Source organism: Myxocyprinus asiaticus, chromosome 41 (genome assembly GCF_019703515.2).
Source record: "Myxocyprinus asiaticus isolate MX2 ecotype Aquarium Trade chromosome 41, UBuf_Myxa_2, whole genome shotgun sequence".
NCBI lineage: Eukaryota > Metazoa > Chordata > Actinopteri > Cypriniformes > Catostomidae > Myxocyprinus > Myxocyprinus asiaticus.
The window spans coordinates 23,884,670-23,905,534 of NC_059384.1; the positions used below are offsets into that span (position 1 = coordinate 23,884,670).

At 38.4% G+C, this 20,865-nt stretch overlaps 1 protein-coding gene across 1 annotated transcript in view; it reads right to left on the reverse strand.

Moving 5' to 3' along the window:
- Positions 1 to 17,480, reverse strand: part of LOC127431765 (rab effector MyRIP-like) — a 203,654-nt gene extending 186,174 nt beyond the window's left edge. The window contains exon 1 of the mRNA XM_051682301.1: positions 17,371 to 17,480. Within this exon, the coding sequence (XP_051538261.1) occupies positions 17,371 to 17,480 (110 nt within the window). The remainder of the gene's footprint in view (positions 1 to 17,370) is intronic.
- Between the last annotated feature and the right edge of the window lie 3,385 nt (positions 17,481 to 20,865).

Genomic DNA, 20,865 nt, shown 5'->3' on the forward strand with positions numbered 1-20,865 from the left:
AATTTTTTTAATTTTTTTTAAAGAAACAAATTTATTTGAGAGAAAAACTTTTTTTTAGAGATTTTTTTGTTGTTGTTGTTGTTGTTTTTTCACGATGTGGTTCTGGGCTTCCATACAATTTGTTATTCACACAAATTTAACACAAGTTTTAGTACTTTAATATTGTGTTTTTGTTATTATTTGGGCATAAAAGCCCCTTCACCTTCATTATATGGAAAAGAACTGCACAGGAGGAAGAAGAAAAAGCACCATCTATCAAGTTTGAAACATAAGGCGAAGTAAATGATATCAACATTGTCATTTTTGGGTGAGCTATTCCTTTAAGTGAATGTTTACTGGGTAACTCCGCATTTTTGGACACAGAATGGGGTAGATTAACCAACAAGGGTAAGGTTAAGTGTTGGGTATGATTAACCTCGGCTAATGCTACTTTACAGTGAAAGTCACATGTTAGTGTGGTCCTTATGTAATACAGTTTAATATGTGGAATAAACCTCTTTTATATTACAAGATCTGTGAAAACATAAAGGAGTTTATTCACACAAAGCAAACAGAATATAAAAGGCATTTTGATGCCTAAACAATACAGTCACACCATATTATTGGGTCAAAGAGCCTTTTTAAGTACTTAACATAATATGTTAATTCTTTATGTGAGGAAGAATAAAGTAAATGATCATTTCAACAATTAGTTTGAAAACTCTGGAACTTTAATAGCTGCTCAAACTGTTATGGCTGCTGACCTTGAGTGCCATGAACTTGTTGTGTGACAATATTATTTTTATTATTATTATTATTTTTTTTATTTATTTATTAATTTTTTTGTCTATGCAAAAACAAAACCAAGAAGCAAGTTTTATAGAATACCTCAAGGCTTTTGGTGCAACAAACATTGTTAATGCAAGCCATTTTTCCCAATTCCATTTAGCATATAAATAGATTGATCTTTCTGCAGTTCTCTGTAGATGCCAAAAACACAATGTAAATAGGGAAAACAGGAAATGTTTTTGTTTTCTCCCTTTTTCTCCCCAATTTGGAATGCCCAAGTCCTCATGGTGGTGTAGTGACTTGCCTCAATCAGGGTGGCAGAGGACGAATCTCAGTTGCTTCTGCGTTCACGCCATCCACTGCGGCATCCACGCGCAACTCACCAAACGCCCCACCAGGAGCGAACCACATTATAGCACGAGGAGGTTACCCCATGTGACTCTACCCTTCCTAGCAACCAGGCCAATTTGGTTGCTTAGGAGACCTGGCTGGAGTCACTCAGCACGCCCTAGGATTCGAACTTGCGAACTCCAGGGGTGGTAGTCAGCGTCTTTACTCGCTGAGCTACCCAGGCCCCCAGGAAATGGGTTTTTTAAAGAAAGTGGCTATTCGTTTAGTGGCACTTCTGAAGCCACTTTCATTGTATGAAAGAAAGCAGCTCTGATATTCTGCTAAACCTCTCCTTTTGTGTTCCAAATGGGTTTGGAACAACATGAGGGTGAGTAAATAGTGACAGAATTTCAATTGTATTATTATTTTACAATTCCTTTAGGATAGGATTGCTTGAGTAGCGATGCACATCCTCTTCTGTAAACTAAACAGAAATACATATTAAAAGCAGTCCATCCCAGTCTTGCTTCACTAAAAATGTGCTTACGATGTAAGAATGTGCCCAAGCCAGCACATGGGGAGAACATTAGTCCATAGGATAATGAAGCGCAAATTATCCATGTGACATTGAGGCTTTTAGAATGGTATTTTTATGATGGGTTTCTAACTCTTCAGGGTAATACACATGTAGTGTGTGGACTCTATTAATGCAAGTTTGGGATTTTTAAGTTGCCTTGACAATAACTGGCATTCTCCTCAGTCAATCATAAGCATTCCCTCCAGGATTTTTCCTCAACTAAAAGCAATTATCCATAAGTACCAGAACATCTAGCATCCCTAAGAAAATAAGTATATTTTTAAGGACTCTGTCTTGCTTATCTGTCAAGAACACCTAGGAAATATCTGGTTCATTCTGCCTTAGTGTTGTAAAAAGATTTAAATATCACATCTTGAAAAACAAGGGCTTAAATGAACACAAAGTCTTTGGCTGAAAGAGAGCCGCGCGAGAGAGGTTGAGTGGCTAATTCACTTTTATAATTCATATTTGAGCACAATCAAAGATTCATATATGCACAGTCACTAATGCAAAGACACATCATTAAATTTAAGAGTTTCGCACTGTGTTGGATTCTGTTAACACTAAAATAACAGTTTTTTTCTTAAAGCATACTGTATGGCATACCAATAAAATATTTACATTCAGTCTTTCCATAAAGGATCTTTTTCAGGGAGAATTTCTAAATGTATGCTCACTTAAGTGATATTCAGATTTTGTCTTTGTACTTTTCTGGTCTGTTTTAATGAATAATACTTTCACCTTAAATTTCATCCCATTTATCTTTCCTGGCAGATGGGTTGAATATTTATGAGGCAGGGTAATATCAATTAAAATTGATTTTTTTTTTTTTACCCCTACAGCTGTTTTGAGTATTCAAGATGTCGTTACTGAGGAACCATTAAAGACACCATCTGAGACTCCTAAACTCAGCGAATGCAGCATTTGTGGACTACATTATTCCTCCACTGGGCTCACTTATAAACCTCATAAAGAGAGACAACTAATTGCATTCAGGCATGTTCAAGAATCTCAAAGGAACTAGAAGCCTTTCATAAATGATTCTCACACACATACACACAACCTTTAAGTGGTGCTCACTAAGGCAAATATCACTATTACTATTACTCATAAATAAGGGTTAAACCCAAGTTTTAAACTTTGGCGCATTTGTGCTACGGACATGAATGACACCTCAAATCATGCGGCTTATTGAGGAGAGATGTGCTTTTACATTTCTAAGCTATTGGATTTATTTACACCTAAAATAGGTGAAAAAATTACATGGACTTACTGTACATTTAAGTAAGGACACAAGCCATTTCTAGGGAGCAAACCAGGGGATGGGTTCTTCTGACTTGGGCCAAAAAGCAACAACCTAGCTGCCACCCAGAATACCCTAGCAACTACCTGGCAACACCCTTGCAACCACACAGAACACCTCAGAAAACACATACCAACAACCAGCAACACCCCAGCACCATGGTAGCGACTTCAGAAAATGTAAAAAATCTTATAGCATATTCTCTTTCTAAGAGACATCACATTGTGAAGCATAACAAATTAACATAGTTAATATATATATACAGGGTTGGTAGTGTTACTTTTGAAATGTATTCCACTACAGATTACAGAATACATGCTGTAAAATGTAATTTGTAACATATTCTGTTAGATTACTCAAGGTCAGTAACGTATTCTAAATACTTTGGATTACTTCTTCAGCACTGGTAGATTTTTTCACTTGTTTTGACTATAAAAACTCTGCCAGTACAGTAAGACAAAATACATGTTAAAAATACATTCTCTGAAAAACCTAAATATCTTATGCAGTGTTGTTTCTAAAACAAGATAAATCAAACTGATCTTGTTTTAAGGATTTTTAGATATTTTTACAGGAAAACAATACAAAAATTATTATCAAGAATAAGATTTTTGCCCTAATATCAAAGGTCTTATTAGAAAAAAAAAAAATTATGATCTAACGTGAATTTTCTTGATAAAAAAATATGATCGTGCCTGGTAACATGTGCATGTAAAATGGCTAGAAATAGCATTTTAGCTTAGCATAAAGCTGACAATTTACACAAGGTTTATTTCTATTTCTTCTGCTCCAAACTTACTTCAAACTTACTTCTCTGTCTGCTCGTATGAATGTAACACATCATAAGAAAGTGTTTCACCGCTGTTCAAATGCACTTTGGATCGAATCATTTATATGTATAAATGTTTTCCATCTGAAAGGACTAAATATTAAATGAAACAAATGACAATAAAATGCAAAGTAATCTCTTCAGTAATCAAAATACTTTTTGAATGTAACTGTATTCTAATTACCAATGATTTAAATTGTAACTGTAGTGGAATACAGTTACTTATATTTTGTATTTTAAATACGTATTCCCGTTACATGTATTCCGTTAGTCCCCAACCCTGTATATATATATATATATATATATATATATATATATATATATATATATATATATATATAAAGAACTGTCAAAAGACCTGTGTAACAAGGTAAAGGAACTTTATAAAGATGGAAAAGGATATAAAAATATATCCAAAGCCTTGAAAATGCCAGTTAGTACTGTTCAATCACTTATTAATGTTGGGCCTCATGTGTTCAGATAGAAGACATAGGCAGGTCTAACAGTCATAAAAACATAACTCAAGCCCCCACCTTCTAAGTCGTAAATTTTACTGATAAAAATCGCGCCAAAATCAAACAAAGGGAGTCCAAACACAGACTACAGATCCATGAAGCCTTGCCCTCTAAAGGATCGAGCTCTCAACTCCTATTGGATGAGGCACACCACAGAACGTCCCTCAAACATGACATCATCAGGACTTCAAATAATTCTGAAATGCTTCCAGAGTGGCTTCCAGCAACTTAGTTCACCGAATACGGACATAGCTTTTTGCTGCTCTCCAGTGCAGCCTCGTGGCATAAGGAAGTAATGTCCGACTTGAAACTGTAGCCATACAATCTCCATCTCACTGGACGAGTTGAGATTACTCTGTGTTCAACCAAACACTCTAACGGACCCGAAGGAGACCGCCAAGCAATTCGCATCTTCATCCGTTGGCCTACAGAAGTGAAGAGATTAAAGATTTCTCTTCCATCTTCAATCAAGTCGACATTTCTGAGTTCTCCGCCAGCCCGCCGAGGATCAACAGCCGTACCGCCCGCCGAGAATCAACAGCCGTACCGCCCGCCGACAGCGCGAGGAAACGGCCCCCCGTCATCACCCGAGCCTCAAGGAACCGGGTCAAAGTTAAAGGACGGAGGAAAACACATTCTACCTGTGTCCTCATGCGATTCAAGTAAGAGGTTTACGTCTGGGCAGAGATAGAATGTTATAGTGTGTTATTCTTGTGTTTCAAGGTTTTTGCTTGTACAGTTTACGGACCGCCATGTCCGCTCATTATTAATACTCAGGGTATTAATTATCACGAATTTGTTTTGCTGTATTGTGGTCCAACCAAATTGGACTGTTGTGCATTTTCGCCATCGCGGGTGAGACAGCAACTGAGTTCATCCATTAAAGAGTCAAATAACAAGGGACTTTTACGAGCCCCGTCTCTGAGTGATGAACACGGCTGCTTTATCTCCAGCTATCGCGAAATCAGCTTTCGGGCTGTCACTTAATCATCTCTCTCTCTGTCTCTCTCACGAACCACACTAACACACACACACACACACACACTGTCACACACACACCTTATGTGTTATAGGATTATTTTATTTCCATATCTAATCATATCACTGTTTTGTTTGTAGTTGTAAGTCAGAAGTTTATTGACTGCATTGTATTAATTATTAATTGATATTACTGCATAAATAAACTTTGTTTATATTACAAAGAGGAGTGTTTTGGTTTGTTTTGCATACGCCTGTGTCATGCTGACGGGATGTCAGTGCTCGGATTCAAACCTTCATTCATTGTTTTTTTTTCCCGAAAATCGATATTATTCGGATGTCGATTTTCCTAAGAAAACAATCTAATGTTGAGACTGTTTTAATATTCGGTTATTAGTCACTGATTCCAGGGTGGTGCCCCGTCAATGTTAATCCTTATTAATATTCTATTGATTTTTGATAATTGATAATTATCTTTGATTGAATTTGAATGATCAATAAGCTAGTGTTAATTTTAATGTTTCATCGACGTTAACAATTAACGATTATCTTTGATAACTGTTGATTTAAAGGATTAAAAAAAAGCTAACATTGATTCTCATCAATGTTCTATTGATTTTAATAATTAATAATTATCTTTGATAACTATTAATTATTGCTAATAACCAAACTTGCTCCTAAACGTAGCACACTACATTTACTGGAGTTCCATATGAGGTTTTAATGAGTTAGATCCAATTAATTAATTTAAATATTGATTAATAACTACAGAAATAATTATTAACTATTTCTGATAGTAATACTGATCTAAACAACCAGTAAAGCCCTACATTAAGAAGTGGAAAATTCGGGGATCTCTTGATACCAAGCCAAGGTCAGGTAGACCAAGAAAGATTTCAGCCACAGCTGCCAGAAGAATTGTTCAGGATACAAAGAAATACCCACAGGTAACCTCAGGAGAAATACAGGCTGCTCTGGAAAAAGACAGTGTGGTTGTTTCAAGGAGCACAATTCGACAATACTTGAACAAAAATGAGCTGCATGGTCGAGTTGCCAGAAAAAGCCAATGCCACAAAAAAGCCCGGTTACAATGCAACAAACTATTGCGAGGGAACACAAAACTATTGCGAGGGAACGCAAAACTATTGTGAAGGAACACAAACAATTGCGAGGGAACACAAAACTATTATGAGGGAACAAAACTATTACAAGGGAACACAAAACTATTACGAGGGAACACAAGCTATTGCGAGGGAATGCAAAGCTACTGCAAGGGAACGCAAAACTATTGGGAGGAAACACAAACTATTGCAAGGGAACACAAACTTTTCAGAGGGAACGCAAAACTATTACAAGGGAACGCAAAACTAATGCGAGAGAACATAAACTATTGCGAAGGCACGCAAAACTTATTGGGAGGGAACACAAACTACTGAGAGGGAACGCAAAACTATTGCAAGGGCACGCAAAACTATTTCAGAGAGAAAAATCCTGCCCTAACCTCTAAGGGGTTCCATACTTTTGAACCCGACAAAAATGCAGCACTGCTGCATAAGATGCTGAAAAATCAGAGACATCAGTCTTATTTAGATAGAAAAAACTACTGAAAAATAGAGCAGACAGCCCCTTATACTTTGTTTTGTACAAAAAATAAGCCAGTATCGCATGGATCATTCACGGATAAGGTCATCCCAGAATGCATTGTAAGAAGTAAAAAATTGGACTTGATAATTCACATGCACATTTTTGTTTTAAAAATGCTTCTCAAGACCCCTTGATTCCGTTCCTTTTAATTCCATCAGCATACCATCTGGCTGTTTTTGAACACAAGAATACTAGAACAGAACAGAGTACTGAGTTGTTGTTTGTTGAAAGAATGTAATCTGGGCCACAGAAGCCTGTCCAATAGCCAAGAGTTGGACTTAAGCACGGTTAGAGCCAATGCTGCGTGCCCAGACGTGTCAAGTGGACTGTGTGTCTGCCCTGCTGAGCTGGGCTTTAGCACAACCAAACTAATCTAGAGGAATATGAGTGACGCAGCAGTACCAAAGCGAAGCTGATGGGCGGAAACAGAGACACAGACAGAAGCTTGAGGGTGCGACTGAAGTCCAAACTCTGAAGCCAATGGAAAGAGAGGGTTAGAGAAGGTGAGGAATGACGAAAAAAAAAAAAAAAAAAATTCACAAATTATTGATGTACACATATAAAGAAAGAGTACAGACACTGCTCTTAATTTGCATACAGTAGATCTGTTCAAAAACCTAGAGAACTGCCTTGCTACCTACTGCCTTCATTAGCAGCTGCCTTGAAAGGCCACATCTACACTAATACATTTTCAGTTGAAAACGTTGTTTTCCATTTCCTAACGTCATTGGTCTTCAAAGTATGTGGTACTAGATCTGTTTTTATTTTGGGTTGAGGAAAATACTGTTTCAGTGTGGATAAAAACATATAAACCATTTAGTTAAACCGAAAACCAGTTGGTTTGGACTTGGCCTAAGGCAGCATCCTAACCATTAAAGAACTGATTTGGAATCCTTTACAAAAAATCTAAACTAGCCGCAAACTTGCCGCAAATTTGAAGCAAATTTGCCGCTTGTTATTTTCACATGCAAATGAGCTTTTGATTCGCCGCAAATGTTTGCCAGAAGTTTGCAAATTTGCCATGAATTTTTGTAAGGGATGAGGCTTTCTCTCCACATTGCTCCGCACAAGAGATTCGACTCGCAATTGATTTCAATTGCGCCTGGCATTAGCATGTTGCTAAATTAATGGTGCGATACTCTAATAAGCATAAAAATACATAGCACAAACAAAGGGTTAGGTTAATTAAACCAGGCTATTTTTAATGATATGTCTACTTTCTAGATTGGGTGTGATACAAGTTTATTTATATTCAACATTCTTCTAGTCTCGCCCGCCATCTTGAATTTATTTTTTTATTTTTTTCAGTGAGCATATTGCAATGCTTTTTGGCATTGCCTTCTCCACAAAGAATATTTCTGCCTTAGATTTTGGTTAAAAAAAGGTATCTTAGAAGGTAGCATAATTAAGGCCACATCCACACTAATCCGTTTTTGTTTGAAAACTCAGTTTTCAGTTTCCTAATGTCATTGTTTTCCAAAGTATGCTGTAATGGAGAGCATTTTTGAAACGCTTCTTTTCAGTGGAGGAAAATTGTGTTCTAGTTTGGATCAAAGGTGTAAATGTTGCAAAATCAATGCATTTTCCAATGAAAACGTATTAGTGTGGATGTGTCCTAAGATGCCTATACCTTTTGGCAGGGCCATTCCAAGCATTCTGGGGGTCCTAAGCAGATTTTCAAAATGGGGCCCCCCCTGCAAGTACACCTATCCAAACACACCCAACATCAATAACTAAGCAAGTTTAAATTGTGCAAATAAACAGATCTATTAATTAAAAAGCATAAATCTTAAAAATGCAAAACTATCAACTGTACTTTATCAGCACAGGTATCTACTTCAGAAGTACAAAAAAGACAGAAAATAATTTTTAAAACAAACAAACACATATCACATGCACAAATAATACACCGATCAGCCACAACATTAAAACCACCTGCCTAAAATTGTGTGGGTCCCCCTCGTGCCGCCAAAACAGCACCAACCAAGATAATATTCTTCTCACCACAATTGTACAGAGCGGTTATCTGAGTTACCGTAGACTGTGTCCGTTCGAACCAGTCTGGCCATTCTCTGTTCAGCTATCTCAGTGATTTGGACCATGGCATGATTGTTGGTGCCAGACAGGCTGGTTTGAGTATTTCTGTAACTGCTGATCTCCTGGGATTTTCACGCACAACAGTCTAGAATTACCGAATGGTGCAAAAAACACAATATTAGGCAGGTGGTTTTAATGTTGTTGCTGATCGGTGTATATTGGCATGCCACATCGGTGTTTAGTGAGCCCCCCAATCATGACGAGAACACTGTGTTTAGGCTACTTTCAGTGATGTCACACTCCCCTTAGATGCTAATTTACACCATTTGTGTTTATTTTTTATTTGAAAATAAATGACTTTCCGATGGTATGTACAGCCACTGTCTGTCTTTGCTTACATGGACTGCAAAGGGGAAAATAGTAAAATTGGCAAAAGGTGGACTTAAACCCAGATCACACACGCAACTAACCAACTGTCTTACTAATGTCGCCACATCAGATCTTAGGCTGAGGAGTGTCAAATTCACATACTTATCTCTCCATGTCTTCTCTCGAAGCATATGCAATATTTTTTTATATTTTTGATAGGTTCCATCAGATTACTGGTGTGCATATAGCCGGGCTGTGTGCCCAGTGATATTTACTCTTATTGCAAATAATTATTTGGCTATACTGAACCCGTGGTAGGGGAACCCCTTGTGGCCGCGGGGGCCCTATGCATTCGCATATGTCGCTTAATAGGCAGGGCTGGCACTGCCTTTTGGAACAGTCTTCATGTCTGATGCCTTAAAATGCTGCCTACATTGGCAACTCAATAGGTTTTGGAACTGTGCAAGTGTAGCTCCATTGTAAGTTTTTAGGAGTGTCTTTCCTTCTGTGTGTTGCTGTGACAAATCTAAATCCAAGCAGGCACCTGAACTACCTTCTCTCTTTTAATGAGCCCCTCTGTTGGTATACATGGGCATCAGTCCACTCAACTCAGTGTGTGTGTGTGTGTGTGTGTGTGTGCGTGTGTGTGTGGGCAGGTTTAAGTGGTTTACGAGGACTTTTTTTTGAGGTTACAAACTGGTAATTACAAGGGTATTATGCTATAAATGTGGTTTATGAGGACATTTCTAGTGTCCCCATAATTTAAATCACTTAAAAAACATTTTTTTGAAAATATAAAAATGCAGAAAGTTTTTTGTGAGGGTTAGGGGGTAGAATCTATAGTTTGTACAGTATAAAAATCATTATGTCAATGAAGAGTCCTCATAATGATAGCTGCACCAACATGTGGGTGTGTGTGTTTTGTGTACTTCCATATGCAATGCAAAAGAGCCAGCTGGTGTTTGAACAACAGTCTAACACATTTCAGGGTAACACAGAGTTACTCAAACTCTGCCAGGTGTCTGATTGGCTATTCGCAGTTGAAGGACATGGTAGCGACCTTTCTCAAAGATGGTAATTCTACACAAAGCACTCATCTGTTGAATGTGGGATCTACATATTTCCAATCTTTAAAAGACAGAATGCTTGCCCAAAATCAAAGGCCTTGCTGCCTAGTTAATCAGTGACTAATAGCCAGCGTTTTAGTAGTAAGGTACCTTTGAAGGAAACTGGTTTCAAACAGGCTTCCAAGCCACATACCAACATGTCTAATGATCTGAAACAACTTCAAGTGAGCTTTAGACATACAGGTGCATCTCAATAAATTAGAATGTCGTGGAAAAGTTCATTTATTTCAGTAATTCAACTCAAATTGTGAAACTCGTGTATTAAATAAATTCAGTGCACACAGACTGAAGTAGTTTAAGTCTTTGGTTCTTTTAATTGTGATGATTTTGGCTCACATTTAACAAAAACCCACCAATTCACTATCTCAAAAAATTAGAATACATCATAAGACCAATAAAAAAAACATTTTTAGTGAATTGTTGGCCTTCTGGAAAGTATGTTCATTTACTGTATATGTACTCAATACTTGGTAGGGGCTCCTTTTGCTTTAATTACTGCCTCAATTCGGCGTGGCATGGAGGTGATCAGTTTGTGGCACTGCTGAGGTGGTATGGAAGCCCAGGTTTCTTTGACAGTGGCCTTCAGCTCATCTGCATTTTTTGGTCTCTTGTTTCTCATTTTCCTCTTGACAATACCCCATAGATTCTCTATGGGGTTCAGGTCTGGTGAGTTTGCTGGCCAGTCAAGCACACCAACACCATGGTCATTTAACCAACTTTTGGTGCTTTTGGCAGTGTGGGCAGGTACCAAATCCTGCTGGAAAATGAAATCAGCATCTTTAAAAAGCTGGTCAGCAGAAGGAAGCATGAAGTGCTCCAAAATTTCTTGGTAAACGGGTGCAGTGACTTTTGGTTTTCATGGACCAACACCAGCAGATGACATTGCACCCCAAATCATCACAGACTGTGGAAACTTAACACTGGACTTCAAGCAACTTGGGCTATGAGCTTCTCCACCCTTCCTCCAGACTCTAGGACCTTGGTTTCCAAATGAAATACAAAACTTGCTCTCATCTGAAAAGAGGACTTTGGAACACTGGGCAACAGTCCAGTTCTTCTTCTCCTTAGCCCAGGTAAGACGCCTCTGTCTTTGTCTGTGGTTCAGGAGTGGCTTAACAAGAGGAATACGACAACTGTAGCCAAATTCCTTGACACGTCTGTGTGTGGTGGCTCTTGATGCCTTGACCCCAGCCTCAGTCCATTCCTTGTGAAGTTCACCCAAATTCTTGAATCGATTTTGCTTGACAATCCTCATAAGGCTGCGGTTCTCTCGGTTGGTTGTGCATCTTTTTCTTCCACACTTTTTCCTTCCACTCAACTTTCTGTTAACATGCTTGGATACAGCACTCTGTGAACAGCCAGCTTCTTTGGCAATGAATGTTTGTGGCTTACCCTCCTTGTGAAGGGTGTCAATGATTGTCTTCTGGACAACTGTCAGATCAGCAGTCTTCCCCATGATTGTGTAGCCTAGTGAACCAAACTGAGAGACCATTTTGAAGGCTCAGGAAACCTTTGCAGGTGTTTTGAGTTGATTAGCTGATTGGCATGTCACCACATTCTAATTTTTTGAGATAGTGAATTGGTGGGTTTTTGTTAAATGTGAGCCAAAATCATCACGATTAAAAGAACCAAAGACTTAAACTACTTCAATCTGTGTGCATTGAATTTATTTAATTCACGAGTTTCACAATTTGAGTTGAATTACTGAAATAAATGAACTTTTCCACGACATTCTAATTTATTGAGATGCACCTGTATATAAGAACTGCAGTGCTTATTTCTAGGTAGAAATGGAATCAGAAATTGAAAAAATGAAATAAAATTCACATTTATGAATTAATCTACTTTTTTTTCTAATTAATCTGCTCTATAAGATGGCATATTTATTATTTCAATCAATTAGGATCATAGGCAGCAAAGCATCCATCTATGCTGCCTCCAAAAACCAACCAGATGAAGACATCTTAACACACAAGATTGGCCATGGCATGATGACATGCCTTGATGATTTTAACTCAGTATCTAGCCTGCCAAGGTAGCATTTTGCAGGTTTCAGGCAGCCATGGTCACCGCCATTGGTGACTGTCTGTCGTAAAATTCTGAAAGCATTTCAGTGATGTAAGGAATTTGGCTCACGACTATACAATTTTATAACGACATGTAATATACAATATCCAATCAGTTCTTGTCATCAGAACTCTAAGCATACTGTCATTTGTTGAGTATGTGAAAAATGTATTAAACAAGTCTGCCCTTAAAAACAGTTTAACCATATAGTTTAGTTGGAGCCACTTTGAAAGTCACAATGAAATCATTTCTAAGTTTGCCAGTGACAGATTATACCCTTCTATGCCAAATAATTCATACAGTCCTGTTGACAACCACTCAGTAAAAACGCTAGACATGGAAATGCATTTTCCAACAGTGTCACTGAGAGTGCGGCCCTTCAGTGGCCAATGATACGATGCTGACTCATCAAAAAGAAGTCAGAGATATAGACCAAAGTGAGTCAAGTCTGACAACACTCAAATCACAACACTGAGAAATCTCGAGATCCATAATCTCTGCACTCCAACCATCTAACCTCGTAACCCATAACAGCACGCTGTGACAGGTGCAAAGAATTGCAGGAAATCTTGCAGCATGCTAAATGCCACACTGAAGTGCGGACAGAGACATTGTTATTTAACATTTTAAACTCAAAAAGATGGATAAGCAGAACAGTTTTCACCGTATGGACAAACCCCATTGCATATGCGTATTCTAGCCAGAAAATGCAGTAGCAACCACATTACACAGTTTCAGAACATAAATATCATACATCACGCTGACAGCCCTGTCATTAGTTACTCTCTATGGAGTGTGTTGCAATTTTAAGGAGCTGCTTAATACATCAAAAAGACAAGAGGAAAATGAAGTTGACCAATAAAGCAACATCAAAGATACAGAGAGAAAGATATACCATTTTAAGAAGGCTTCATATAGACAGCAGGGGGAGGGTCATTCCTGTTATGCAGTTCCTTTTGAGCTCTGTAGCTTTTAAAAAATGAATATGACTGTTTTGTAATTTAAGAAAATATTTTAATAGGGTACAGTAGAATTGGGAAAATATGCTCTGGTCAAGCTCAGGCACAAAAAAAATATTAATTATACAGTAACTTATTATTATTTTCTTATGCATAATTTGCACAATGAAAGAAAATTAACAGTATGCCTATCAGGATGGGACCGAACAGGATGGAAATAATCATACTAACAGGATGGAAATAAATAGCTAGCAATTGCTCAGTGAGCGATTGAGAGTTAGCTTACATGAGGGTGTCATCTTACAGTTAATTTTGATATTTTTAACCATATTTTGAACTATAGGAAAAACCTTTAAAAATGATTTTTGTAAAACATTATGATTAAACATATTTAAAAAAATGAAGAAACACTTAAAATATTTCTTAATAAAATTTCTGGTTTTCATGTAAAAAAAAGGGGGCAGTTTAAAAGAAGCATACAGTAGCACCCAGGGACATGGCAAAAATGGCAAATAGGTGTGGGTAAAAATAAAGATTTTCCGATGCATCACAATCTTCATTTGAAAATCTCGATATCGATTCTTAAATCCCAAGATCGATCTTTTACTCTGTGTGCAACCCTCTACCACAATGAGAGGAAATACCCTCGCATTAGCAACCAGATTTTGCGCTATGCAACTAAAATATATATATTTGGCAACTGGCTGGTAAATGTTAACATTTTACTCACCAGTGATTGTGTAGTATTGTGGTGGAGTATTCAGCAGGGAGAGCCTTTCACTGCATGTTGAGTGTAAAAGTTGTGCATGTCCAAAGACGAGATCCACACAACCCATTTGTCACAGATGAGATAAAGCCATCCGAGTCTCTCTCATTAACATGCACTCATCTACAGATGCTCTTTAAAGAAACGCTGGTTTTGTTAAAGAGACAGTACCGCTTTTAGCACGTGTTCAACAAATCAGTGTAAATACTTGTAAATAGTACTAATTGTGCAGTTGAACAATAAAAATTTAACATAAAAACAATATATATTAAATATAATATCTTACTGATTGATTGAATACATGGATTTTTTTTAAAGCCAAAATGTGACCAAAATTATGAAAAACTAATAAAATATAATTAGTAAAATTTATATTTTTGTGATGTACCTAGTAAAAAGGTCCCCTGTATAATTAACAGCATTAGCTGAGAGAGAGTTTCTTTCATATGTAAGCAAAAGGGACATTATAACTGAAATAAACCCATATAAATCGGTATCGAATCAAATTGAATCAAAATCGGAATTGAATCGGACCAAGAGCTTGTGAATCACAATCGAATCAGGAAATCTGTATCAATACCCAGCCCTAATGGCAACATCCGCTCACACCAAAGCAGTGAAATTATTTAAAATCCAGCACTATGATCACTTAATTGTGATACTGTGATAAAATAATACGCTTATAAATACTAATTATGATAATAGAAAACTAAATAATATGATTTCTATCACAAAAAACTGACATTTTGATATGTAGTTTAATATTCTAAGACAGGGGTCGGCAAACTAGGGCACGTGTGCCAACATTGGCACATGGAGGGTTAATCATTGGCACACAATCAACAGTGTGAAAGAGAGAATATGTATTATATTTATATGAAGCCCATCGCAATCCACCGCTTGTTGTAATCCTTTGTGCTAATCAAGCAGCGTGTTTATTTAGTTATGAGCTTAATGGGAAGCAAGATACTTAAAGTGTGACAAACTTAACTATTCAACAACAGATGAGCGCAAAGCGTGCAAACCATTTGCGCTTTATGAGCCGCTGGTATTACAGCGCAGCACCTCACTTTCGGTGAGTCATGGAAGTAACTGTATATTTTCTTGTTTTATATGCTTCTTTATTTATTAAATTTTTTCAACACGATATAAATAAGAAAACACTGTCATCAATGTTTGTGTCCACCTGCTTCTTAAACTACAATAACGGGGACTTTCAAACTACATAATTATGAGAAAAGGGAAAACACACAAAAACACACATTGTTCGGTTCAAAGGTCAGTCTGATTCAAAATCTCAATTAAACCAGCAAATAAACTGGAAACTTAACTTTTATACAAAATGTCAGATTTTCTTGCTTCCATAGAAGCACACAAGATTATCCTTGGAATATTCTCAAACCATGATGAATAACATGATCATCATGTTTTGTTAATGTCAGCTCAAGTGCATTTTGTCATTAAAGCTGAAGGAGGACATCCCAAATTATGAAGAAACTCTGGTATTTAAGTTAATTTTTCAATTAAATTTTTCACTCAAAATTTTGCTGATAATATAATTTGTAATATATAAATAACTGTAAAATTATAAAAATGCAAAATAAAAGCATTTTTGCAAGTGGCCATAGCTGTTTAAAACGCACGTTATGTTATACATTGTGACGAGGAGGAGGGTGTGGACGGGGCCATGAGGAAGCACACCCGGCACTGAGTTGCCCAATCAGTGGGAGAGGGATAAAGGAGGAGCCAGGGACACCAGAGAGAAAGAGACGCACACGGCCACTCTATGTGTGTGTGTTGTTATGTTTCAGTTCAGTGTTTTATGTTGTAATTAAAGTCTTGTTGATTGTAAATCCGGTTCCTGCTTCCTCCTTTCCCTACCGAACAAGAGGCTTGTCTGCCACACTGGTGCCGAAACCCGGGACTGGAGGAAGACGCAGCTGACGGAGGATCATGACGCCAAGGAGAGGATGGTACTAGAGCGGTTCGCCAGAAGGCGGAGGAGCCTGCCGCCATCTGCAGGAAGCGGAGGAGCCGCTGCCATCTGCCAAGGGACGGAGGAACCCACGGCCATCTGCCAGGAGTAGGAGGAGCTGCTGCCGTCTGCCGGGAGGTGGAGGAGCCCGCTGCCATCCGCCAGGAGATGGAGGAGCTCGCTGCCATCTACCAGGAGGTGGAGGAGCCCGCTGCCGTCCACCAGGAGGTGAAATCCAGTGCCATCGCTCGCCGTCACGGAGGATTACTGGACAGCTGGCTGAGGACCGAATGGCGCCATGGTCGGGAACCAGAGTTTTTTTTTTCTTTTCTTTTCTCTCTGTCTCTCCCCCCTCTTTCTTTCTCTATGGCTCTCCCGTTCGCTTTCTCTCTCCGCTCTCCCTCCCATCATCCTACCCAGGTTCCCAGGAGGCGTGGATGACCAGCTGACGTTGGAACTGCCGAAGGTGCCACTCCTCCCCTCCAGGAAGGGGGGGGGGGGGGGGTTTGTAAGTCAGGCTGGAGGTATCCCCGGCCTGAATCGGGCATTGGGGGTACGTGACGAAGAGGAGGGCGTGGCCGTGAGGATGCACGCCCCGCGCTGAGTTGCCCAATCAGCGGGAGAGAGATAAAGGAGGATCCGGGGACGCCAGAGAGAGAGAGAGAGAGAGATGCATGTGCTGGTCTGTGTGTGTGTTGTTATGTTTCAGTTCAGCGTTTTATGTTGTAATTAAAGTCTTGTTGATTGTTAATCCGGTTCCTGCTTCCTCCTTTCCCTACCGAACAAGAGGCTTGTCTGCCACATACATAAATAAAGTATTCATACATGCATACATGGGGGTCGGGGGCTGTTTGGCACAGTGATTACCAAGGAAACAGGATTACCTGTACAAAGACACACAGTTTATAATGGGGACATGAAAATGTACTGCTTAACAGGAATGACTCAGGTAATGGAGTGACTCAGTCATCAAAACTGAATGTGTTTTTCTCCTTAACCAGACTCAAGAAAACACACACACAGATACTGCCTCACAGACACATACACACTCCGGTAAATAAATTGCCAGCCAAATTAAGTCGCTTATAATCTTGACAGACATCTTCACATGCATATGTGCTCTTACCCGATTCTTTCCTCTTCCTTCTTACGCAGTTGCATGTCTCTCTGTACCACTCTGAGTACGTGATCTGCTTCATCACTGGTCAGACCAGACAGGTCCATCTTACGCCCCATCACTGCTTCTGAATCAAGGGTCAAAGGTCAAGATGCTGGGATCACCAAGTTTGTTGTTGGAGAGTTTGAGAGGGAGCTTGGAAGTCACTGAGGAATAAGAGAGAACATTTTCTGAAAGTCATTCTGAACAAGACTAAGAACAGTTTAGAGATGAATGGTTGTGTTTAATGGGATTACACTGACTTTCACAATTATAAACACTTTAAATTCTAATAGTGAGGTCACACTCACAGAATGACTTCAAAACATACCCAGCACGCATTTTATCTCTTTAGTGCAGGGGTGGGCCAGGTTGGTACAGGGGCCTTATCGGGCTTTAAGTACAGTAGCGCATGGGTGGCCACATTGTACTATTGTACCTTTTGAGATACAATGTTCCGCATTGATTTGGTTCTTGTATTTTTTTAAGCTCAGAAATAGTTGTGTACTCAATTTTCTGAAGTGTATATGTGACTAATGGGACTATTCTTCAATTGCCTGAAGTGTTGTATTGCTCTACAAAGGTAGATAATTTTCTATAAGGCATTTAAAAAAAAAACTGAATAAAGGCTGAGCATAATTATAAATTATTTATTTTACCATCTCTATTTCCCTGGTAATTTATTATTCAGTTTAACCCTTTCTACATCAGGGATCTGTTTTCATGAAAAACAGCATTTCTTATTTCAAAATGTTTTTTCTACAAAATGTAAATCATTAATGGAACTTTTAAGGAATTGAAAATGATTTTTATCACAAAGCAATCCTTTACAAAATTTGCTTCAAAATCTGAAGCAAATTTGCTACTCGTTACATGCAAATGAGCTTTTGATTCGCCGCAAATGTTTGCAGAAGTTTGCAGCTCTTCGCCGGTAGTGATGAATCTCCGGCAAACCTTTGGCAACAGCCAAACATTTAGCAATGGACGATTTGCCGCAAGTTTGCCACAAAGCTCATTTGCATGTGAAAATTATGAGTGGCAAATTTGCGGTAAGTTTGCGGCAAATTTGCCATGAAATCACAATTTTCGTAAGGGATGCCACAACATCAACCAAAGCTTATCCATAGACAGTCCTAAATGGACATACATGCACAACCATAAACCCATAAAATACATATACGCTAAAGAGTTCCTAAAATAAAAAGGTTATCTTTAACAAGCAAACATACGCTCTCTGAGATATGATCGGTACAATGCACACATGGCTTTAGACCTGCATTAATAGCCAGCAGAAAGAATTCTACCAGTAGCCAATGCTCTTTTTCTCTCTCATTAAACTGGTACATGGGGCTGGTTTAGGTCATTTCAGAATGGGCCAACCAGAGGCAAACAGAGAGAGAGACAGATAAGATAAAGAGGATGAGAGAAATAGGCCTAAGCTTTTTATAGGACAGCCAAATATTTTGTTTATTCTGCTTACTGAACTGGTATGAAGCTGGGGTGCACACTAGTAGGGCACACTGTGAGTGTGTGTGTGTGTGTGTGTGTGTGTGTGTGTGTGTCACTATAGTTTGGGAACAAATAGTGAGCTAAATCTGACAAAACCTCCATTTGGAGACATTTGAGGGCATCCTCAGTTGTGAAGCACTTTTTTCTTTTTTGTAAAAATGCAAACTTTTTTCTTTTAGGGGTTAGGGTTATGGTTTGTTTATATAAAGCAATAGACGTCTACTGTATTTCCCCATTTAGAAAGCTAATGTGGATGTGTCTACGCGTGTGTCTCTGCTTATTGATGAAGTGTTGCGAAATAAAATCGGAAACAGGAGGAGACTGTGTGGAAGGAGGTGGGCCAATTACCGAAGAGAGACAGAGATGGTATTAGAGAGAGGGAGAGAGATACTGACATAGAAGGAGAGAGAAAGTGTATGACGTTAAACACAGACTCTGGGTGATGACTCAGTCAGCTGTGCCCTTTAAGCTCTACCAATCACATTGCTCTCCACCTGTTTACAATTCTCTCTCTCTCTCTCTCTCTCTCTGTCTCTCTTTCATGCACACACACACATACACTAAGACACATACTGTATGTAACTAACTATTCTTTCACCAGCATTTCTGCAAGTCTAATTTCACCCAAAGCTCATCACACACCCTTATCTTCACAGATGGTGGCAAGATTTTCATAGATGCACCTGCTTTCACTCTGACAGTAAAGTGGTTTAGTGTTAGCTAATCAATATGCATATATCAAGAGAGAAACAAGGGAGGTAATGATGGAGTGAGAGCAGTTTCATTTAAAACATCAAAAGACTGCTAGACGTTTGGTGAAAATTGATATTTTGTCCTTAAACTTCAGCATTTGCTGTTTGGTTTGGGAGTATACCTTAGCTAACTTATGACAAGAACTGTGGCAGTACAGTGATGGTATCAGATGGTAATACCATGTGACATTCGTTCAAGGAAATGAATGGTTACCATATTCATGTACCATGGTATTTATAAGGTATTTCAAATAATACTATGGCACTGCCATGGTACAGTAGCTACATATCCAAAAACAAGGTATTTCCATGGTATTGTACCATGTAAAAAAAAAACTGTAATGTCATGGCAATTTTTGGTCATTTTTAGCACACACCGAGGGAGAAAAAAAAACTGAATTTTCTGTAGAATGAGGGACAATAACAGAGTTTGTGTGTGGCACAGGAATGATTATATGTAGGTCAAGCTCAGGACGTGCTGTCCTCTTGAGGACACTGTCACGGTCAAGATTCCTGGTGGGAATCTCTGATACAGCACATGCAAATATACAATGACCTCACAATAACCTTGTTATGCCATACTCACCATCTGTTCAAAGCCCAAACTCCTCTTTTGGAGTCCAGCTTAATTAGTAAACAAGGAAACACAAGACGTTGTCCTCTAAAACAAAAAGTTTACTTCTTTTGCCTCTCTTTTCTAAGAGTATATTAAAAGATTTTTACATTTACTTAAATAAGAGAGGTGCAAAACTCGCTGTCATACTAGGCTTCGTTGTTTGCCAAGGCATTGCTATGCAGTTGCTAAGGTGTTCATAGTGGTTTAAAGTCTGTTGCTATGAGGTTGTTAGGGTGTTCTGTGTGATTACTTCTTGGCCCAAGTCAAAAGAGCCCACACTTTAACTCTCTATGACATGTCTCAGGTCCCTCCTTCAGTGAATGTCTATGGGTTTTTCCACCTATTTTTATTTTTATTTATTTATTTATTTATTTTTGTCTGCCAGGTAAAAATCATAAGTTTGATCACTTAGAAAAGTAATAGTACTCCTCTCTTCAATAAGCCACATGATATCATTCATGCACAAACAGTGCAGGATGAGTTATGTACCAAAGTTTAATACAATGGATAGTTCACCCAGAAATGAAAATTCTCTCATCATTTACTCACCCTCATTTCATCCCAGATGTGTATAACTTGTTTTCTTCT